The sequence below is a fragment of the Gavia stellata genome, chromosome 6 (assembly GCF_030936135.1).
Source record: "Gavia stellata isolate bGavSte3 chromosome 6, bGavSte3.hap2, whole genome shotgun sequence".
NCBI lineage: Eukaryota > Metazoa > Chordata > Aves > Gaviiformes > Gaviidae > Gavia > Gavia stellata.
The window spans coordinates 47,738,056-47,762,895 of NC_082599.1; the positions used below are offsets into that span (position 1 = coordinate 47,738,056).

At 38.9% G+C, this 24,840-nt stretch overlaps 1 protein-coding gene across 1 annotated transcript in view; it reads right to left on the reverse strand.

Annotated features, from left to right (window-relative positions):
• Window positions 1-24,840, reverse strand: part of CPNE4 (copine 4) — a 201,979-nt gene that overhangs the window by 70,246 nt on the left and 106,893 nt on the right. Inside the window, exons 6-7 of the mRNA XM_059819136.1 lie at window positions 21,922-22,005; window positions 20,908-20,997 (exon numbers count right to left, since the gene is read on the reverse strand). Coding sequence (XP_059675119.1) covers window positions 20,908-20,997; window positions 21,922-22,005 — 174 coding nt within the window. The remainder of the gene's footprint in view (window positions 1-20,907; window positions 20,998-21,921; window positions 22,006-24,840) is intronic.

Sequence of the window (24,840 nt, forward strand, 5' to 3'; positions counted from 1 at the left end):
GTCTTTCAGGTTTCTGCAGTATCATCGGGAGGAGTTTTGTAAGTCAGTAATAGCTGTCGATCTCCCTGTGAGTTAGCCACCACCTACCAGTTTGATCAATTATTCCAGAGCTATATAAACTGTCCCAGGGAGACCTCCTTTGGATGTAGGAAAAATATTGTTGCTTAGCAGTCAGTCAGTCAGTTAACAGTCAAGATATTAAGGTGAGGCTGAGTAGTCAGTGGGGACCCACAAGTGGAAAGATGAAGTCCAGGCAGAATCTCTCAGGAAATATAAAGAGAAATAGGTAAATAACCTTTTATATGAATGGGCCTGAGAGTACGGAAGGCTCAGAGAAATCTGTATTCCAGACAAGATAACATCATACAGGATAGAAATTTCTTCAATATTTGTCATACACTTTGCTTTCTGACTGCCCACAGAGCAGCGTTAGGCTTGATTCCACTAGCGTAGAAGTAGCCGACATGGTCCTTAATGGAGATTCAAATCACTGAAAACGGATCTCGGACTGGAAGTGGATTGCTCATTTTGAAGCCATAATTTCATTCCAATATCGCACTATGCAAGTATGAGCTGAAATAAACCATGAAATTCACAGAAAGATGTGAACTTGTTACACGTAATTAAATTCTCACCATCTTACTGCTACATTCAGTTGGAAAATGTATGTACAAAATGCTTCATATTCTGAAATGACCTGTAGGTACCTAAGCACAAGATGCAGTGTCTGGAACTCCTAGAATAATTTGGGGCCAGGAGTTAACTTCTGTACATTTTTTTTTACTCCTCTCTTAAAAGGAGGTAACAATAATCAAGCTGGCTACGTTCTTTTTTCAGGTATGCTAATGAAGAGGTCTCCAAGAAGGAGCTGTTACTTGTTTTAAAGGGAATCGTTTCTATTAAGCATTGTTGGCTCCTCATGCTAAATTCTAATTCCTTTCCCTAGTCAACAGCCTGGCTATCCTGCATATCTCTAAGATATTGCCTGATACACCTGTCCTCAATAGCATTAGTAAATAAAAAACCTTTTTCTAATGAGAGCATGGGGGAAAAGGTTTTCCTCTCCCTGGAGGACTTTCAGGATTTCCGAAGCCTCCCTCCTTCTGTATCAGGGCAAACCTGATACATTTCTACTAGGGACTGAGGGAGGGAACAGAAAATAGTGTTTCTGCCCTGTGGGTAGGGCACTTTTTGCTTTGACTTCCTGCTCCACCATTTTCCCTGCTTTTCAGTGATGGGCTTTATCCACCGAGCTAGGAGCTATTCTAGGCTTCTGCTCAGTGCCTCTCTCTTATTCTTCTCTGTTGGAGCTGCTTTGCTTTGCATAGATCTTTAAATATTTATCAAGGCAAGGTTTTGAACCTGAATTTCCCACATCAAAGGCAAGCATTTAAATATCGGATGATAGCATCAGCCTTTCTCTTTATTCACTCTCCCCAGTCCAATGATACAATATGGATCTGCTTAAATAGAACAGGCTGGTAAAATCAGCTTGCAATTAGCCAATATGTGAATCACTTTTATTCAAATGGGTTTTCCACATCTCAGCCAGCTGTTCTGGGTCATGGGCTCTTGCAGTGCTAATTGCTCTCCCTCTTTCATTCTCTCTGTCATTCTAACCAGAATTTCCAGTCCTGCATAAAATATTTCTCAAGGAAAATTTTTGTCAGAATAGGTGCGTTTCCATGAATTTTCAGATGCATTTAAATCAACCTCTTCTGATGAACAATCATCTATGGAAAACATCTATTGATGCTCAACAGCCATCTTACAGCACTGCTGCTGAGTGTCAAGAACAAGTGGCAGTGCTCCCTGGTTCTAGCATTGATGAACTATGAGAGCTCAATCAAATTGTTTACGTATGCATTATCACTGTTCCCATCCAATGGCACTAGGAAAAAATGGACTTAAGGTGCAGAATTTCTTGGCTATGCTGCCGCTGTGATGATGTTGCTGCACTAAACCAGAAGTGTGCTGCAAATTGTTCCAGGTATCATAGTATTTTTAAGCTTGACCTCCTGGAGTCCCATGACTATATGTCAACTTACATGTAAAAAAAAGTGAGTCTTTGTACATATGAAAAAAGTTGAAAACCCGAACAGAAGGTAAGCAACACTATTTAAAAATGTTATGCTTTTATTTCCGTTGTGTGACTTGCTGAAATCTGATTCATTATTTTGAACAATGGTGCTTGGCAGTATTATCTGAGGTAATGGCAGGGTTGAGGCTTTACTTTCTGTAGTTATCTCCGGGGTGGTTGCATTGTTATTAACCAGCTTCACGTCAAAAGTATATGAAATAATTAATTGTAAAGTATTTCAAAATCCTTGAAGGAAATGCTCTGAATAAAACCAGAATATTAAATCTATTAAGTGAATGTGTTAAGGAAAGATACATTAGTTCCACACATTGAAACTGTGAAATAAAGAAAGGTACTTAATGAATGCACAAGCAAACAGGAAAGAAAAGGAATAGCTTCTTTCAGTGGTTATGGCTCTAATCTTTCATTCACTTACATAAAAATGGCTATTTATTACCACAGCATACTAGCCGAAGTTACAAAATCAAATGCAGTTAGCAGAAGGATTTTTTAGTGATGTGCTCTCACTGCGTTAGAAGATCCTGTCTTTCAGAAGTACTGAAAAATACTACAGGAATTTATCAAACATTACAATTAACTGGCCCCTACCAGGAACAATGATCCCCACCTCTGCTTTCAAAAATTTAACAAGTCAGTCAATTTAACAGACAGTTTAGTACAGAGGTGGCCTAGATGTATATCTAGACAAAATAATAAAGATGAGGTACAGAAATAACTTCACAAACCAAAATTTTTTGTTGGAGGCTTGTGATTTTGATTCCTCCAGCTTAAGACCCTTCAAGAGATTTTTCAGAAAGTGCTGAGAACATACACCTTTGGAAATTCAAATCTTCCTAGACTGCCTCAGTTTAGGTGCACGAATAATAATTGGTGCTTTTTTTAAATCCTAGACAAAAATCTCCAGTGTGTTTCAGTTAAAAGTACTTGAGTCAGACTGAGGTCATATGGTTTCAGTTTACTTCCAGTTTAGGGACAGAGCTTGAAAATAAAAACATCTTTCACATTTATTCTCTAGTTCTACATATTCATCTAAGAGAAATACTGTTAACAAGGTCATATGAATTCAAAATGTTGAGGTCCCTTCCAGGCTAAATTAGTCTATAATTCTGTAATAATCTATGGGTATCTAGATCTAGAATATTAGCAGAAGGCTGTGTAATTACTCTCAATTTTTCTAAGGGATGACTCCTGAAACTTAGGGAGGTCTATTATCCAATGACTCAGTACAGATCCAGGCCTGAAGAACACCTGCAATCTCATCCCAGGTCAGAAAGCCTTTTTACAGTTTAAGTCACTTCCCTGATATGCTTGAATTATGCTATTAATATAGTGGATATAATAAAATATTTAAGCACTTCTGGGGCGGCTCTGGAAGTAAACGTAACATTAATAAAATCCTTAGGAAAAGATACGCTTTAAAAGTGCTGATATGTTGTCTAACCATGATGTCAGAACAGAAACAGGAATGGCTAGAAAAAAGTTAAAGTACCATTCCTGAATATTACTGTGATTGTCCTCCTTCAGTTATCAGTGGAGAGGGAAAAAAAAAAAAACAAACAAAGAAGTGATGCTCAGATCTGTATTTGCTTTAAAGCAGGTTTGATACAAAATTCAAGGTAATGTAGGAACAAGTCAAATAGGGATATTAAAATGAAATACTTCTTGACAGATTGGGATCCACCTGTCTCTCATTACCTGAGATTTAATAGCCATTCTCAACCACTGAGAAATGGACGAAACAATTAAGCCCCTTTTTGGAAATGACTAAGAAGCAATGGAGACTCCAAATGAAAAGGAGATTCACACCACCTCTCAGAAAGAAATCTTGAAAAAAAGGTCTCACTGAAATGTCTCTGGTAGACATTTCTGTCTCTCCATGACATAAGTAGGGGTAGCAGAGGAGAAGCTGGGATGAAAAGCACTGGAAAGCAAAAAACAAAGCAGGAAAATCATTTTGGTTCAGCAGAAAAGAACTTGAAAATGTGAGCGAAGAAACTGCCTGCTGCTTGACTGCTGTGTTCAGGGTAACTTTGCATATTTTCTGTTTTAAAATAGTAAAAAAAAAAGGCTTAATTAGAAATACTCCTGAGTTCTGAAACGAACCCCCCTCTCTAAGATGCTTAAGTATAGCATGGGTCAACGAGAACAACTTTTCATTAAGTGCAATGCACTGGAGATGGGTCATAAGCTAGAAAGCAAGTAGGAAAAAAGCTAGTGACTATTTCATTTCAGAGCAATTTTTTTAATTGGGGCATAGAGGAAGGAGAGAAAATAAGCTGATAGGCTTATTTTCCAGTTAGTACTACCTCTTTTTTATAGATAAAATCACTGAGGTCTGGAACAGGAAAAGGCACTAAGGAATTATTACTAGCATGGCAGTGCCACATGAAAAATTGATTCTCAAGGAGGAGAAGATTTAGGCAGCTTATTCAGCCTTTAAGAAATCAAAGTGGAGTATAAAAGAACTCATGTATTAAGCTGCTTTTATAAACTCCAAGCACAATTAATTTCAAAATAACCATCTGTTCATATTCATTGAATAGAAGTATTCATGCTCAAATATGGTTATGTTTCTCTGTTGTAAGAAATGACAGTAAATGGAACATGCAGTTGCTCCTTGCGGTGCTGTAACATTCATTTTAATAACACTGTCTCCTGTAAATGAAAACAGTATTTTATCACAAAACCAATGGCAGTGTAACTTCAAATTTACAAGGTATTTTAAGATTCCCAGAATATACTCAAGATACTTTGTTTACAAAATATATCAGGTAGAAAATTAAAACGACTAGTCAGTGGTCCCTGTTCATACATGACAGCTGGGAAGTACAAATCTTGTCCATATGGAATGTATTCCTCCAAAATATGCTTTTCTACAAACCGTGAGGGGGCTTGAGTCAAGCACCTGAACAGCAAAGATGCTGATTGCGTACTGCCTGTCCCCCAGCAACATCGCCCTGAGCTCGCCGCTATCCAGTCTCCTTGCACAGGAACAGAACTAGGTGAAGCACTATCTTTACTGGAGGTTGCAAAACACATTACACAAACTTGCCCTGTTTGATCCAAACAAATTAAAAAAAAGAAGAAAAAAAAAGAAGGAAACAGAAAAACTCATGGGCTTTCAATTCCCAGTTTTTAAATTTAAAGTAAGAGAAGAAAATATATCTATGAAATGCTGTTTTGAATAGCAAAAAATAAACACATTTGATTTGGGGCGGACTTCTTTTGACGAAATAGTCTGGCAAAACTGTCATGGATTCAAATTGTTTTGCATGAACCAAGCAGGAGGTTTTCGTGAAAAAAAAAAAAAAGGGATGAAAATCCTGACAGACTTTGTTTGGCCCTTTGTATTTATGCTGGTTTTGGGAGATGTATGTTAAGCATAAAGATGGTATGAGCAGAGGGATGGGTGAAAAAGGGAGCGAACACACTGTTATCCTGAGGGTCTCCTTCAGCACAGCATTGTGTTGGCATAAATAGGCTATTCACTAAGTGCTCTTGTGGGATTGCTATCGTAGGACTCTTTTGCAGACTTGCACAGATATTTCTTTCTTTCCAGAACATCAAGTGGAAGCATACATCTAAAAGTCATAAAAAGATCCTGGCATCACTGGATTTTGTGCAAACTTTCCTAAAAGATACAGACAATATTTTTGAAAAATGATTGATAATTCTGCATGTTTCTGACAAGTAAAACTTGTACAGTGCTGAGATATTGTAGCAATGGATATCCTGTGAGCATCATAAATTGATGGACAGATAAAATATGAAAGGTGAAGGAAGGATTCTTGGCAACTATGAACGGAACAGTGCTTACCAAATGTGCATCTTTTCATTTTTCTCAGTCCTGGCAAAAAAGTAAGGGAAGCTTTCAGTACTAAACATGCCTACATTTTGCAGAATTCACTGGAATCTGTAGTGTTTGGGGTTGTGAAGGATCACTGCATCTGCAGCTGCAATTGTGAGACACGTATCCTACGTCCAAATTAACACAAGCAGAGCTGATTCCAGTACCAGTCTCTGCCAATGCTGTACTCCTTGAAACACAAATATTAAATGAAAAATATTAACCACAGGCAAACCTCTGCATGCCTTTTAGGATGAAAGGGTTCTTAAAAGTAATATCCTGTAGAGAAAACACTTGGTTTTACAGAAAACCTCAGCTATTTGCCTGTAAAGGAATCCTCGTCTATATAAGACTAACAATCTTTCTTTGGCTTATTCCTCTTCCCCAAACTTCACCTTTACCTCCTAAGCTCCTCTGAATATCTATCCTATAACTGATCTCGATCTTAAACTTGGTGGCAAGTCTGTCCCTGTGCACACAGCAATGACAATTACATAGGGGTGATCAGAATGAGTGTTGCTTTCTGTAGGAAGGCAGGAAATTAACAGCCAAAGAAATCAGCACAAGAAGCTGTATATAAGACAGATCAGGCCCTTATTTCTGTATCATTAAAGAGCAGAGGAAAGAACTCAAATGTCAACAACTTTACAAGTACATGCTTAATGCTCTGAAAAGCCAGGAAAATGGGAGCAAGTCAGACTAGGAGAGCATTCAATGAACATTACATTACCAGGATCCTGTATTTTACTTTTGCAGGTCACCTTAAAGCTATGTAGTGTTGAGGATTTAAAGCTCTTAAGGAGATTAAGGGTTCAAGTGCTGTGAACAAACAAATTTAGGCTACTAAAATCACAATTCTAAATTTTAAAATGTGCATGAGTTGATTAAAAGTATGAGTTAGTGACTTTTAATTATTTTGTGCAATACATATTCATAAGTCTGCTTGGAGAAGCACACACTGCATTCTGATGAGGATTGCCATTATCTCACGCTCTTAACACAGCTTCATGATAGCACAAGACAAGGTTTCAGGGACAGGACATAAAATAAAATTGCAGCAGATGCACGGTTTCAAATGTCCATAGTATCACTGGAGGCTGATACTATCACAGCTTCAATTCTAACCACACGTGGCAGCTTCTGCTGCCCAGCGCTGGCCCACCCACTCTGCTTCACCTCTGTCCTCCCCAGGGCTAGTGGGCTTTAACCTGCATGAATTCCTCTACCCAGACTGGCATGGGGAATGGCCAGAGCCAGGCCATGCTTCCGTTTCCCCCATCTCTGCCAGCTCCTGCCAAGTGTCGGAGCTGGGGTCATCCAGGACTCCCAGGAGAGGGACAAGGGATGGAGGAAGGGCTGAACTGTAGCAGAGGGATCCCATACTCGAAAGGAAGTGGGAAGGTGTATAGGTTTTATTACCATGCCCAAGACAACTACAAAGTGACGTCCCCCATGGCCGGATCCTGACTTTTCCCAGACAGCTCAGGCTGTTTGGGGAGTGGGCACCTAGGGAGGAAGGAGACACTTTCCCCATAGTAACCTCTGTCAGATAATCTGGTTGTGTCCTGCTACCTTTCTTTCTTAGTGACAGTATCACGAAACGTTTAAGTGATAACTTTCAGCACTGCTTGGATCAACATAACTCATTTATTAATAACATTTACCATCAGTCTGCAGCAGTATTTCCCCCCCTCCGCCCAGGTTCCCTTTTATTCATGAATGGTTGCTTGTAGTATTGTGAAGAAAATACCCTTGAAATCTGACAATAGGTAAAGTTTTTACTCCCACATTTTAGCCTGGTCGTGAGTCAAAGACTCATTTTTGGCACAACTCTAACAAAGTATTTTTTTCAATATTTTGAAGAGCAGGAGTCTGAAACACTGTTGTCTGTCTAAGAGAAGAATTGTGACTGCCTAATGCGAATAGCCTACTTTTTAATTAGCCTGTAAAAATAAGCCTGCCTTTCCAGACATCTTGTCATCAGATTTTCAGATATTTGGCTTGCAACTAGAAATGGATTCATTAAAAACCAGAAACAGCTGATATCAAACAGGGATTCTACTGAAGGGCAGTATTTTTCTGAAAAACGTATAAGCTAATATACAAGAAAGAAACACAGCAGAGGGCTGTGCATGCGTAACCAGGGTCAGGGTGAGCATTTGAAGGCATACACAGAATTCCCTATGCTCTACTGCAGCTGCCACAGAATAGCAAAGGACTAGCCTGGCTTATCTATGTGTTTAGACACAGCAAACTAGACACACTTCAGCTGTAAATAATCCATTTACCTTTCACCTTTTCATGAAGTTGTACTGGAGAAGAAACCTTGCACCATGACCCACTAGCAGTATGTGCACACCCTTGCAATGAATATGCACAGTTTCTCAAATAATGAAACCCTAACCATTTAGACCATTTTCATATGAAAAACAACACTTAAATTTCACTCTGAAAGCTACAAGCATTCACCGTAAGAAAATATTAAAAGTACATGGAAGCAGTATCATCTTTCTGTCAGATGCTAGTGAATACTTAGAGAAAGACTATATAAGACAAGGAAAGGTACATTCATCTTTACTTCACCATATTCTCCTAGTTACCGGCAGTCAACAACTTTACACTCTCCTAAAGCTGGAGAGAGCATCTGATATATGCTGTTAATAGCCAGCCAATGCAATAATCATTCATGAATTTGTCTAGTCCCATTTTTAGCATATTTACGGTTTTTGGCCTCCCAACATCCTTTGACAATATATCCCATCAGTGAACTGTGTTTTATGGAAACAGAACTTCCTTTTGTTTTAAGCATTGTGCCTGGTCATGGTGATTTTCAAGTTCATGTACCCTGAACAAATAATCAAACCATTCCCTTGTCACTCCCCCAAAGTCTTTCACGGCTTCAGAGCTACCTCTATAAGATTATCTTTCTTTCCAGTCTGAATTTAGTCTCTTTGCAGAAGGAAGCCTTCCTATGATCATTTTTGTTGACTTTCTTTGTATCTTGGTGCCAATCATTAGCGTTAAGATCCTTTTGTGACATTTTGAAGTCGAAACAATCCCAGATTATTTGGTCACCTACAAATTTTGTTACCCTGTTTTTCCCTTTCTCCAGGTCATTCATGACTATCTTAAACAATATCTGGTCCCAGCAGAGATAACCAGAAACCTTTCTGATAACTTCCTCCATTTCTTCCCATCCTTTGTTTCTTTTCTTTTATTCCAGGAAAAGCTATCAACAGAAACTATGTTACTTAATACACATTTAACTGCATTCTGCACAACTGTATGAATGGACCCAGCATTTATCCTCTTTGGGAACCCAATACAATGGGCTAGTATCTTGGCTCCCACAGTTACTTAGGAGGTCTGATGTGATTCAAGGTCCCATATATACTTCATTTACATTAAAACTGCAAATGATACTACTCTTCAGATCTGTGAGATGCTGTTCTTGTCAAATATTGTGTTATTAATTAAAGAGATGGGTATGAATGACATAACTTGTCCCGCTGTTGTTGTCATTGTTTAAGAGGTATCACAAAGTCCTTGTCCAATATTCCTTCTCTACTGCTGAACACTTGTTAAGTATTGGCAAGAGTGTGGAAAGGTGTGTGAGACTAAACAGATCTTGCTGGCATCCCATGAGGAGATTTCCTAGTATAGAAAAGAAACTGCTATCAGTAAATCCTGGAATTTCTCAGAAATAAAATAAATGAAGAGACTCAATAGGAACTCTAGGCTAGTAATGCGATGGTCAACAATGTAACAGGTGATTAGTAGATCTGAACAAACCTTAGGCAGTTGGTATCTAAAAAGTTGTCTAAGAGATCAACTGCTGATGCTGTTGCCATTCATGAATTGTAACTTCAGACCAAGGCAATTTAGAGTGTAGGGGGCAGGCCAGCCATACCCTTTTTTATGATCTTTTCTGAAAGCAGACTAGAAGACTCAACAGTCTGTAATATTGGTAATACTGAGAAATTATTTCAAACATTACTCACCTTCTTTTTCTCTTAAGGATGTACGGGCAATCCATGCACTTTTCAGAAGGGGAAGGATTAGTATGTTTGTGATAGGAAACACTATCCCTTTGTTAATCTCAGGCAAAGCAGACACAATGGCTGTCATGCTCAGGGCATGAATCATCTCCGCAGTCACAGAGAAGTCTTACCCTCAAAACAGCTTGCACATCCTTCGAGGTGTTCAGCAGCAGCAATGAACTGGATACACTAAGCTAGCAGCCACTTTGAACAATTCTGTTGAGCAAGACTTCTATGAATAGTATGGTGGAAATAGCCACATGAAAGGTGGAAAGTATTGCTGCACTGCAGCTGGCCAGAGTCAGTGAGGAGCCCTGAAGAACGTAGCAGCCGGGGCTGCTGTACTGGCAGCTCAGAGCAGAGATGGACAAGAGAACACCTTCCTCCCATGCTTCCTGAAAATACACTGGCAGCATTGCTCTTGGTGAGCAGACCATTAAAAGAACTCCACTGTTCCTAGTGAACAAGCAAATCTTGATTTCTCATTGACTGAGGGGGACTGGGGTGAAGGTGTTGCAAACAAGTGTTATCCTAACACCGAATCCCGCCTAAAGCTCAGAACTAGTGGTGGCCAACCCTATGGTAAAACTTCCCTGGCATGTTTTAGCAGCTGTAACATACAAACAGAACAACAACTACCCACAAACACACCGAAGTCTCTCATCCCAACAGCCTTCGTTTCTTCTAGTACTACCACAAGGAGGGCTGTGATCAGCTAGATGTTCTTTCTGGGGAGTCCTGTAGAGCATAGCAATTGAGTATTTTCAAAAATCACTTGCAGATCCAACAAACATGATAAACATGCTTAATCTAGATTTGGTAAGGCAGATAAAACATTTTTATTAAAAAACACATCTCCATTCATTAAGTAAGGTGCATATACATTATGCCCATGTATGTACACATTACAAAATGTGTATGTCATCTAGCTGGGAGGGAACATGTTTTTGGCAAATGGAAAATGCTGATCTTACAGAATGTGTGGTAGGTGAGATCACTGTGTACAGAAGAGCTAAAAACATATTTCCAGTGTGAGATAAAGTTCACACTTTTCAAGTGACCCCTATGTACTGAAACATCTTCTAAAATATTAAAGTTTAGACACACTTAATAGCTATTTCTGTCCTAATACTGCCTAGAGTATCACAAACCTTAATTTATAATCAGGTCCCTGAAGATACTTACTGTAATTTTTTTAAAACAAATATATTATTTTGCCTTAAATTTGACTCTGCTATGTTCCCTGAGAACACTACCATTTAAAATACACATATTTTATTATCTGCAATGTGTAATCATTTTTGTGTGGCAGTATGTTAGCGTATAAACTATAAAGATGTGATTTATGAGTATAATTTTAAGGTAAGCTTTCTATTTAAGTAGCAAAAATATATCATTCATAGCAAAGAAAACATTTATTACAAGATGTAACAACAAGAGAAGAATTTTCATGAGTGTATAATTTTCAATTTACACAGTAAAAAAGATACCTGAAAAGAAACCAAGGGTCTTTATAAGTTGGTTATATGTCAGCCAATGTGAGCCTTTGCTACTTTATGAGAGTCTGAAATTAGATTGCCTGGAAATTGCCTTCACTATTCTTTCTAGTCTCAACTGAAAGAAATGAAAAAAGAATATGAAAAACTGGTTACACTTTCATTTTCTCTTATTTTTAATATCATGAGATACTGTATGTCACACAGCAAAATGTCCTGTAGACACAAAGGTATGAGACTGACGGATTTTCTTTAAGATATGCAACGCTTTAAAATTCTCTCACTACAGCATTCAGCTGCTTTACAAGGTTACAGCTAAGCCTTAATTCTGATCTGTTTTAGTGAAAGCAGAGCTTCATTTTATTCTTTTAATTCAAAATCGTTTCTAAACTTCTACATTAAGCAGCTCTGCAGATAATACTGGGGTCTGTAGTGTGTTCAGTGCATTATCTACGCAGTGATCTGAAAATTGGGAAGAATGTAGAGGTCATTTAATTCAGCAGCATCCCCTATGCCCCACCCTCCAGTGTGGAACTGATCCTCTTTAGCAGGGCTTTGCTTTGTCTCATTTTAAATGGTCCCAGGGATGGGATTTAGTACTTCATCAGCTACTGCCCCATGAAGGAACCAGACACCTCTGATTTGGGTTATAGTCAGCAGCACTTATAGGAGCCTCTGTTTCATTTCAGGGGATTAAAACTCACTTTCAAAGACAGCTCAAGAGAGGCAAGAGAGCACCCTTCAAAACGTTTCTCATACTGATGACTTGCATAGCAAAGCTGCAGAAGGCTGTATTTTTTTGTCTTGGGATGGAACCATGGAGACAGTAAGCAATTGGAAGAAAGCTCACAATAAATGCAATGTACAAATTATTCGGAGGCAATCCTCTCTTATTTGCAAAAGAGAAACAGAGAAAACACTCCTCGGATCCCCTAATCCAGACAAACAAATTCACACACAAGTTTTTGCTTGTTGTCTTCTCTTTGCCCTTGTTTCACACAATGAATGCTCCTTGTAATGTCAGGGGGAAGTTTCTTCATTTCTACCCCAGGGCTCATGGAACCCGGGTCTCTGGTAAGGAATGGGAAGTAAAAATCTCCTTTTACAGGGTGAACTCTGAAATTCGATCTGTCAGAGTCACCCAATGGATAGGAGGAAGACTCCTGTATCTCGCTATCCTGCCCATTTTATTCATACGTACCAGCTCTTCAGCCTTCTACCACCATCTTTATCAGCAGCCAAAGCCCTTGGAGATGTGAATAATAGCTCTTTTCTTTTTAACCACTGTATATCAGATGATCTCCCCCTTGTGCAATACACTTGCACCCCTAATTGTTGTGACAACATTTGTCATTTAGATAGCTCTTTCATCTTCAAAGCACTTCACAAACATCAATTAACCCAAATCTAGATTAATTAATCTGACAATTAATTTGCTATATATCCAGCAGTTACAATAATGGAGAAAAAACTAATGCCTATTAAAGTCATCAGAACGAGTTCCCTTGACTCTAACAAAACTAGGATCAAGTTCATTTCTTGAGTCTATTTCTTTCTCCTAAATCTTCATTGCAATCTACTGTTTTCTTCCCTGGCATCTTCAACTGCTTTATCAAGAATACAGCCAAGGAAAGGGGAGAGAAAAAAAGGAATCTGTAAGCTGAGACCACACACAACAGGAATTAATCAGTTTTGTTTTAAGGATGATCTTAAATCTTGCACCCCACCTGCACAGAGTTTATAAAGACTGGTCGGATCAGTCATTGACATGCTCAGATAAATCAGGGTTCCAAACACACTGCTGCAATTAATGAATTCAGGAGGCACTCATATTACAAACCGATTGCTAAATTATAGATTAATCCAAAGTGCCAAAACAGGGTGAGTAGTTGCAGCAAATTCCCCACAATCACTGTAGACCTTGTGAAGTAGGCCACTTGTATTTTTAATAATCAGTGTAGTGCCTGCAACCACAGGCATGTAGAAAGAACAAGGGAAATATGAGAGACAAAGCAAGAGAAACATTTAAGAATTGTAGTATTCTAATGAATTATTTACTAGAAAAGTAGGTCCAATGGCATTTATGCAAAGAGGTCTCAGAAATTGGCTTTTACAGTGTGTCATTTACGTTAATTTTATAATAATCCTCAAAATAATCTATTATCCTTTCAGAAGACTGTTTTAAAATTCCTACTGTGGCTAAGCAGTATGCACTTATACAACTATTTCCATTAGCTTATTAAATATACACCACATCCCAATATTTAAGCCTAAGAAAGAAACAACCAAGAAAGAACATTTTATTATCTGAAATTATCAGCTACACAGTCAGTTTTACAAGAACTTCTCTGGAAAGTCACAACATGGTAACATCCTTAAAATGACTAATAAAGAAACACTATTCAGATTATTAAGAAAGATCTGCACCCTCCAAGAGTGAGGCAATTATTCTAAAGATTCCAGGAAAATGCCCTGACCTAATGAAAAAAATGACTTACTGAAAAAGTCATTTGAAGGCATCTTTTGATTCGTACTGAAGACACATAAAGGTTGAGTCCCCCTTTCTTGTTGAAGACTTTCCACAAGAAAGACTCCATATGCAAATACCTCTTCAACAACATCAGGGTAAGCAAGCAGCGAATGATTGGCTTCACTGGCATTAATTTTGTGAGTAAATTGAAGGGGAAAATGTAGACCTGCATAGTTAATCAGGTATGACTGAAATCACCCAATCAAGTAAATAAACAGCAAGTCTAGCCTATGTTGTAATTCATTCTTGGTGCCAGTCTCTTTCTACATGGAATTAAAAACACAAAGAAAAGAGCAACAACAAATGAGTCTTCTCTTATGGAACACTGTGAAATCCGTCAGTTCATGCTTTTCAGTATCATCATTTGATACTGCTTGAATTGCCCTTTGTGCCACATGCTTTTTTAAATCCTGTGCAAATTATTGCTGTTGACCATAAACCATATCTTTCCACATTATTGCTTCAAACACTCTATGACAGCTAAACTGTGGAAGAATAAAAGCACTAATGGATTTGTCTGAACGTATTACTTATTGCTTCTCTCTTAAGCTTTACTTGGCCTTCTTCACAGGTTCTGCTCAGTTACTTTCACCAGTGGCTTTCAGAGATACTGAGGGCTTATTGAAGGATTACAGTTTGTAATATACCTGTATAAGCAGAGCTGTAGTCAAGTATTAAAGGTCACTGAAAACTTATTGATCTAGAGAACGCTGCAGTAATAACTCAGAGAATATCAAAATAACCACTGCTATTTGCTTTTCCTTAGCTCAGAATGGAGCAGCCAATACACTTACAGACCTTTAAGAAACTTTTTCCCCCTAATGAACCATCATTTTGTTTGAAAGATTCAACACTTTGAAGAAATCAGAAGGCAACATGGTTACAACTGTTTGAGGAAGACCCAACCTTCCACCCCCCCAAAATGCCATAACAGACCCTGTGGAAAAGATTACTAAATTAATAATTTTTTAAATTTAATTTTTTAAATTAATAAAATTAAAATAAAGTGATTGCCTATTTCCATCCAGCATAACATCAAAATCTTTCTTGTAGGCTGTGGAGCTTCTATTAGTATTGTAAGCAAGGATCACATTATATAACAGTATCAACAAGGCAGATGAAGCATTACATAGATTATTAATTTAAGCAAAGTGCAGATCTCTCAAGAAGACCTTGTTAACAACGATCTACCACAAAAATGTAGAAAATTCACGGCCTATGAAAATTCACATTGGAAAGGCTAGTGTGTTGCTATTTATAAAGGTCTCGGTACAGAAATTAACTGAAAATCACATGACCTTTAAAGTCCTGAATGCATCTCACTAGCACTAGAACATCGTAGATATACTGGGGCTGACAAGCATATGCAGATAGACCCCTCAGCAGAAAACCAACATGTAATTTGTGTGCTAAGACACAGCTACTCCAACAGATCGGATGGACGGTGCCAAGGAAGTCAACGGGACATTAGAGAGAATGGGGAAGAATGGCAGATCCAGGTTTTAACCTCTTTAGAAGTGCACAGGAAGAGGCGACCTTCTCATGGTTACCCAAAGGTAAGCAACAATAATGTCTCAGGGCTTCATGCTGCAAAGAGCCATTCATACCCACAGAGGCCTTATGACCTGGTGTATGTAATAGCCCTGGTAACCACAGCTGTGGGTCCCACTCATAACTGTACATGGATAAATGTTATCAGGATCAGGATCATCACCTGTAATCTGGGTTAGGCAGGGATGAAACAATAAACAAACTGACAAAAATGATACAGTTGCAACATACAGATTTTTTGAAAGGTAGAAAAATATCTAATGGACATTCTTCTTTTGAAAATTATCCCTATGTGTGTGGAAGATGGAAAGGACTTTCTACACAGACATGACACATGCTTCCCCTTCTCCTTGCAGCTTATTACTTCACCTGCAGCAACATTTTTTTTTGCCTCTTTTCCTACTTTTCCTTATGAACAGAATTTCTTTCAGTGAGGTTCTCTGTACAACCTCAGCAGAAGATATTCTTACTGTATGCCATGTGCACTGTTTGACCTGTGCCTCTACAGCACCTTGTTAGGTGTTTATTTCCCAAGTATTACAATAGCTAATACCAAAACAAAAATAGATTATTTTTCAGTGTACATTACCAGGAGTCCTCTAGAAAAAAAGGAACCCTGCAACTATTAGAATTGATGGACAGTAGATGATCCTTACCAGAAGATACTCACAATGCAAGCCTGTATTTCAGATAAACCTTTGACAGCAACATACCTCACGTGCTGAAACCAAACTTGAATGCCAAAGTTCCACAATTTACAGGACCTTCAGCACAGCAGACTAGGATAAAAACTGCTCTCAGAAGGATTATATCCCTCACTCAGATTTGTCAGTAATTACTGTTGTGAACTGGATCTCTTTACATATTAGAAAAGCAATTGCACTACTTTTGGATCAAAGAGGTATTTTGTTCACTTCAACGCGTACACAAATTCTCTGTACCGTTAGCATTAAAAGAAGTTATGACCAGCACTGAAGTGTGACCAGACTTCTCAGATGGTTTCAATGTCTGGGAAGAAAAGCTCAGTAGGTTCATAAATCTAATATATCTTTTTCATAATAAAACCTGGAGCAGCAATAATTGCAATAAAGTTTTACAAGCCGTACTGAGAGGAATAAAAAAGTAACTGCTCTCTGCACCACAGCTAAATAAAGCAAAATTAGATTTTTTTTTTTAAAAGCCCATAAGGAATTCAAATTAACAGACTTTGTAAAGGATGCTAGCAAAATACTTTTGAGGGAGACCTTAATTATTGCTTGCTTTGATTTTAGTGACCTTGCTTATTTTATCTTTCTAAACAGACATTTTAAACAAGAAAGTTTGAAATGCCCAGACAGTGTAAGAGCTGCTTTGGGTGCAAGACTTACAAAGAACAAACTTCTGTAAGTTAAACTGAGTTGTTTTTGTTTATTTTTCCATGTTAATCCCCATTCCTCATAACACAAATCAGACCGCTAAGCTCAGTACCCATGAGATTTCAGTGGCAGAGATGAAAGGCCAAGACTTCAGAGCTCCAAATAACCTACAGAGGCAAGCCAAAGGTAGTGACAGTTGCAATGTGTCTGCTGTTGTTAAGAAGTCTCCCTCCATTTGCAGAATTTCCACAAGCTGACATTTCCTTCCAAGCATTTCTGGTGCCTCTTAAAGCTTTAACTTAGATTATGCCTTCCAGAGTATGTAAAAAAGAAACAGCAGGTACAGGTACAAAACTACCCAGCCTTATGGAATTACTGTTCACAGTGATCAAGCAATCCTGGTGAGAAGCTGATGCTCAGCAAGGCAGCTGGAATAAACTAAATCTCCCCATGTTAAATATGGCACAGGGAATTCTTCCAACACTTAGCAGTAACATATTGTTATATACTTTATGAACTGAAACAAAGCAACTAAAGTGAAACGTTCCAAAATATGGTAGGGTGAGGACTGGAATTCTTAGTCAACATAAATCAAAGTATAAACATTCATACAGTGCTAAACCTGTCATAGACACTTCACCTCTCTATTTCTTATAATTTCCACTCCTCTGTCCTTGCTGCCATCAAATTCTTAAGTTACAGACCGTATAGAAAGCAAACAGAATAGTCATCTGACAAGTACTATATGCTATCTGTCAAACACAAGTGATTTTGGGGGCTGCTTTACCACAGCAGCCTTATCTTACACCCACCAAAAGGCATAAAGGGCCTGAATTTTAAAGAAGCTTCAAGCTTTTTTCTTATTTTACAGCCACAATTAATTTTAAAATATTTCTGCACTCATGAATGATCTGGTGCAAATCTTCCTACTTCTAGCTTTTCTGCAAACGTCTGAACTGCAGCCTCAGGCAAATACTCAGATATCTAAATCAGGGCCTGCAAACACTTGCATACACAAATAAAAACATGTGTTCTCCAAAAAAAGAAAAAAAAAATCCCGTAGAATCAAGACTATTTTGAAAATTGTTAACAGGTTCATAAGATCCATCTTGCCCTGGTTCTCTTCTTCACCCATTCCTTCACTGACTTTCCCTTCATCTTCTCTACAGGCAGTCTTAAAGGACCATTCTTGTTCCTCTTCACTTCTCCCTCTTCAGCCTCTCTTTGGGCAGTATCTTCTGCAAACAAATTCAACTACTGTCTCTCTCTGCTCATAGCTCAAAGACCCCCTTTATTCCCAGACCCATCTTCTGCCCAAGCTGAAATCTCAGCCTTTCTCATACCTCCTCACCTTAATTTCAAAGAGACTAAAGCATGTTTCTCCCTCCAGGACCACATTTCTCTACCCTTAAGGACTTGCCACTTTCTCTGACATTCAAGGCATCACATTTTGTTTGCATCTCTTCCTAGGTTTTCTCATCTAAGTGGTTTAAAGGCCACATATACACAATGTGGTAAAGGCAGTGCTGTGCTAATTCTGCTTTTCATTTGAGTGGCAGAAAACTGATCCATCTCTTTTCTCAAACCTACATAGTCACATTACTATGGGATGTTACCCATTTCAATTTAAGCTACCTCAAGAAGCAGATCCTATAAGGGCAGGCACAATGGATTGCTCTAAGTGACTGCCAGATACAGGCTGGACTAGGTGATCTGGCACCCTGTGCCAAGGAAGAGGCAGGGTGCAGACTTCTACATGTGATTGTGTACGGTGCACCCTCAGAGAGGCTGCATAACACAGATAGTCTGTCACATTACATCTCTTCTTCAGCCTCTCAGCATCTCACATTTTGAGTATACCATGTTCTCCAGCATCGCCCCCTTCGGTTCTGTTCTCTTTCACCTTCGCAGAATGCTGCAGCAGCTACAGTACTCCCACCTGCTTTAACCATGTCACCTTTGTCTCTATGTCCCACCAGTGGCTTGCCCTTCTCTAGTACATCAAAGAACTGCTCACCCTCCCTTTCCAAGCCTTTCCCTAGCTCACTCCATTCAAAAGCAAAAGCTCAGCTCCCAGCTCTGCCTGAGCTGTGATGTGAGCTCACGGTCCAAATAAGAACCTTCTGTGCTTTTTCCAGCACTTCCCTTTTGTCATGAAGTAGCAGCCCAGACGTCAGAGGTGCCAATGGAGGCCCCAGCCATGGCAGTGCTCCTTGTCCTTGACTGTCCTTTGAGTCAGTCATATAACTACCTCTGGAGGGTAGCTGCTCTTTTTTTTTTTTTCTTTTCCTCTTGTGGAGATCTATATTGCTTATATAACACAGAGTAATTTGCTTGTGTTCTGTGTATCAGGCAACTAACTTATAGATATTTAATCTACCCAGGAAATTCATAAAATTGCAACCTCCCAAGATAACAAAGTCATTATCCTGACACTTCACATTACTGTCATCCTACACATAATACAATAAATAACTTCTCCACATTTCTTCATTTGCATTAGAAATCCTCTTTAGCCAATACTGTTAATTTTACTTGCAGATTAAAATGGAGGCTGTTTTTTCCCTACATCTCATTCTTTATTTCATCTGCTACAACTCTGTTTCAATCCCACTGGACATGCCAAATACAACTGGTTTGACCATTTACCAACTGAAGGGTACATAGAAAAGATCTTTCACAACTGCTTCCCTGTAACACCTGAAGTGCTGAGCTTCCTTCCAACATCTCAGATGCACCTGTCACAAACACGTTGGTCTGGCCTCCTAAGTATCCTGTGCTCCATCTATTTCATCCTTCACTTTTCCCTGCTACATCTCTCATTGTTTTCTCAAACTTCCTCAATCTTTTGGTACTTCTTTTGCCCTTGGACTCATCTTGTTTGCTCAACAGTGCCACAGGGGACACAAACTGTATATAAAGATAACCGTTCATTTCTGTGTCTTCCTCGTGCATCCCCAATACCATACAAATGCATACATACAAACACTGTGTCGGTACCACTGTTGCTCCATAACAACAGTGCTGATTCTGTGAAGTTATAAATCACGATCAGCATGACCAGTATAAATCCAAGCATTCATAGACTCCTTTTTACCTTTTCTACCCATTTGTGGCATGCATTGTAACATGTAGACACCAGGAATTTTATTTTTTCTATCTGCACAGCGCATCCTGCAGTATGTAATGAGTGAAAAATGACAGTATCACTTCTGCAGGGTTGTGCAGCTATAATGATGAAAGAAAGGTTTGCAGAAACAAGGAAAAAATATATTAGACAATTTGGTATGGTAAGGAAAAAAAAGACATATTTTTGGGTCCAATGTCCTTTCATCAGGTCCAAGAGGCTGAATAGGCACTGGGGACAGTGCTCTTCATTTAACATTTTTTTAAATTTAGTATTAACCTTAAACCTGATTAGAAGATATGAATAATTGGATTCATCCTTGATTTAACCCAAATTAACCATGAGAAGATGAATTTTTCTACACAAAGCTCCAAGTTCCCAACCATCAGTCTTTCTGCTGACTAGTAACACTGTCATTACTATGGCACATGTCTTTTTGTGGCTACCCCATTCTTCGTATATAATAACAGATCTCATAATTCAGTGTTTCTTTTACAGAGGGTCTCCAGACATAAAAGTGAGGCAATGGTAGTTAAAATGGTGACAGGGCTGCCACTTCCCTCGAGTATTCTTCCACCAGTTAAATGATGCTGGGTTCAAATTACCCAACTGATTGGCAAAAGCAGCCCCATCAGTTTTTGAGGTTACTGTAAGAAGTATAGAGCATAATTTACTGATTACAGTGGATTACCACTTCTCTGCATCCTTAATTTGATTGTGGTAATCATAAAGCAGCTGTGTGATCATATTTTCCATCAAGGAAGAGGGCAGTGAAGAGCAGCAATCTTCAATTGAAAAAGGGAGACAAAGTTTTGTTTTCTATGAGTAAAACTATTCAAAAAATAGGGATGGCTTCTGACCTTTAGCCTGCGGTCCTGGTCGCCACTGCACAGAGAATTTACAGACACTTTAAAGGTCTTCCAGGCTGGATTTAAGTTATTCATCACAACCTGTGAGTGAAAAGAAAGGAAGGGAACCCTTAACATTTGCACATCTCCAAACAGAATGCTAACAAGAGCCACAATTTTCAATACATTACAGAAAGAGAAGGAAGCAAAGCTCAGCTGGAGGTTTGCAGAACAACATGCATGGAATACATGCCCTTGAACAACCTGCAATTTGCAACACTCCTCCTCTGGAAAGCCCCAAAAAGGAGCACAGGTGGGAAATGGACCTGTACACAGATCATGCTTACAGAGATTGCTCCAGCACTGCCATGCCTCTGCGGGGGCATAACTCATTAGGAAAAGGTTGTGGAATACATCCCTGAACTGGAAGCCATGGAAGAGATGCAGGACTGGGCAATGGGGATGGGCAGCATCAATTTACCGACATGTGGTCTGCCTTGCCAGGAAGACGTTATGGGATCCATTACAGACAGGCTCATAACCCTGAACACTTGCCACAGTTCACCCGGTACATGTAAATGCTGCTTTTTAAGACAGTGTCTGTCATTACCATTGAAGCAGTAATGACACTGGGACATAGGAAACAAATGTAAAGCACCCTGATTACAAATCTCTTTAGCAACAGCAACCTGAGAGGAGGTGGAGAAGATGTAACATAGTATTATGGAAAAATATGGTATTGTCTGTAGCATGGTTTGGGCTACGTATAATACGTATCACTCCTGACCTTCAAACGGAGTATCTGCCAGTTTAATTCCCTTTGGATCTTTGGCTTCAGTACCATCTTCCCTTACTCTCATGTGCATAAGTCAAGACCTGATACCCATTAATCAGTAATTACACAAGAGAGAGAACTGTTTTTAAACGTGGGTGCTTGCAATACCCTTTGTGACATGGGAAGCATAAACTATTCCTCCTGACAGCTCACCTGTGTCCTTGGAAAGTAAATCCAACCCTATTCCTTACCTCAGTCCTGTGAACAAGTTGTTGGGTTGCATCATCATTCATCCGGAAAATCTCCAGAAAAGGATCAGATTTGCTGAAGAAATCCTAAAGTAAAATATAGGACAGGTTACTCTTGAGACTTCTTTTTCTTTTAGCTTTTCAGGCACAGTGCACTGTTTTTTCCCTGACTGCTAATGAAAAAGGAGAGCCAGCGTGGTTTTAGTGAGACCTCTTGGTGTCTCTCAACAATATTTCATTCTTGTCCTTTTTCCACAAGGACTTCGATGGCACTGCTGTTGTTCTCAGTTTGACTATTCAATCATGGCAGGCAGAACTGTAAAATGTCATTTTACAGCCTTTTCCCTTTATACACACAGTCCAGATTCCTGAGCTTTAGCTCCTTCATCCACCTAGCTTGTTTCATTCCATCTCCATACCTGTTTGGTCTTTTGACATCAGTTTTATCACACAAAGCCCTTTGAAGCATATTCTACAGTGGGGTTGAATTTCACACTAATTGCCCACCCTCTCAAAGCAGAAGTTAATCGGCCAAAACATTGTGCTGCTACCAGCTAACACAAGTACTGGCAAGATGAATTAGAGAAGGTTAGAGAAGCAAATCCTCTTTAGGATGTGATAACATGGCCCATATTAAGATGACAAACAGAGCAGGGGAATGCAGAAAATTACTTGATATCTCTAAGTACAAACAAATCTGTGACAGACACTGAGGTTCACATACTGCACCACAGAATGCCTTCCCCTAGTCTTACATCCAGCTAACAACCCTGAGTGTTCTTACACAAACCTAAATTAAGTTCCTTCCTATAGCATTCCTGCAGTCTGGCCTCAGCCTCTTTTGTATCAACATCATCTCATTTCTTCTGGACATGCTGGCTGGGGGAGCAGAAGAGTAGCTGGGTGTTAGCCCTCCACAGCTGGAGGGGGGAAGCTGGTTAATTCAAATTTCTAACTATGCGATGCTGCAAGAGTAGGATTCAGACAGACTCAGCCCATTTTCTGTAGTTTCAACTCCCTTCTTCATTTTCTTCTTCAAGAGCGCCACATGATTAACTTTATGCATATAAATATTATTTTTCTCTATAGGCCATATCCAAAACCACAGACCTCCACATCAATTTGGGGATGTGAGGAATTCTGTTTGCTCTCCTGGTGTGTCTATAAAAGCGTTAGTGTAAAAATTACTGTAATATACATAGTTCTACAATTTTCTCCCCACCAAATGCCCACCATACTTATTTTTGACTAGCTGGATAGCTGTTGGGATGGGAACAGCTTTGGATAAGATGCTAGCCAAACTCACCACAAAATTTTGGTCAAATTTGTCTTTAGGGCATTTTTACAATTCCACAACTGCAAAACAAGTGAAGAAATCAGGGCTTTGAAAAGGAACAATTGAATTTGAATGTCTGGAGAAGGAAGCAAGTCCCTAGGGACCACAAAGCCTTGGCCAAGGCTCAAGAAACCTTAAATCTTTTCCATGCCCTAAAGATGACACCTATCAATGCATTCAGAGTGCTGTTCTGCGAATGATCTTTTCCTAGTAGAGAAAAGGTAACGGTATGTTTAGAAACTGATGCAAAGCACATGCATGTGTATTTGTTAAATCTTATCATGTGGAGCTCTCAAACAACAAAGCTGTATGTTTGCCTATTTGTTGCAATTACATGGTTACAGGACTTTTAACACAAGAGTGTGTAAAACTAGCACAAAACCCAACAAAGTCTGTAACTCCAGAGTTTGCCTCAAGGCCCTGATGTAGATTTACTGTCTGGACTCCATTCAGCACTTAAAACTGCTAGTATGTAGGGGGCTTTGGTGATCAAATTCTGCCAGATTACTACTGCATAGCAAAGAGAGGCAGCAGAGAGTAAGGGTGCTGGTTTAATCATAGAGACACCAAAATCCAGAGTGCATAGCATTAAGAAAGATTGAGCTGCCTTTTCTCACACATAAGTATACTGATTGAAGCTGAGTAAAAGCTTAATGTTAACAGATTCTTTATCAAATGCAAGTTTGATAAGAAAATTTATCTGAAAGAAAACACCTCAAAATGATACATCCAAAGGATGCACCCTGGACTGCAGAAAAATTCAGAAAGGAAACCAGGATTTTGTGTAAGACTCAAAATATAGTACCACTCCCAGTTGAGTATCATGAAAGCTGAAATAACAAATCAGCACAAGGGAAATAATTTTACTATCTGTTTTTAACTACCAAGGCAATACCACCTAAAGGGAAAGATTTTAATGCTGGCTGGTAGCTTATATCACCCCCCCCACCCCCCCCCCCACCCCCCCCCCCGGCTTCAACGCAAAACCAAAGCCTAATTCCTTTCAGAATGAAGGTACAAACAAAAAATCCTTCAATATTGAAGATGTCTCATAACAACTCAAAAATGATACGCTGAGGAAACGTTTTATTTCGTAGCTATTAACGTTTTCAAAGTTCCTTGGTTGTTATGCTGAATCTGACAGCTTTGCATTATCCTCTGAAAGAAGAGCAGCAATAAAGGTTTAATATTTTGATATTTTAATAATGTTTAAATGAGTAACGTAATGCATTTGCTAGTGGTATAATGCACACTGTTCTTTCAGTATGTGCAGCAGTTACACAGTAACAATACAAGTACGTGGCTTAAACTTTAAAAAATTAACTACCTCCGTTTCTGAGCACCTAGTTTGACATGTCTTTTAGTACATTAATTTTCAGAGCATGACAGTTTTTAAAATTCAGGTTTGGGGGTCAAGTCAAAGGTCCTTCAGAAAAGGGCTGAAGTAGCCAAAAGACACTAATAATTTTGAAAATTCTTCAGTAGCAAGACAGGGCATTTAAGGTTTTGGGGTTTTTTTAGTAGTTTGGTACCAGGGAAATAGATAAAAAAGCAATATTAGCTTGTATTTTGCAGATATTTGCTGG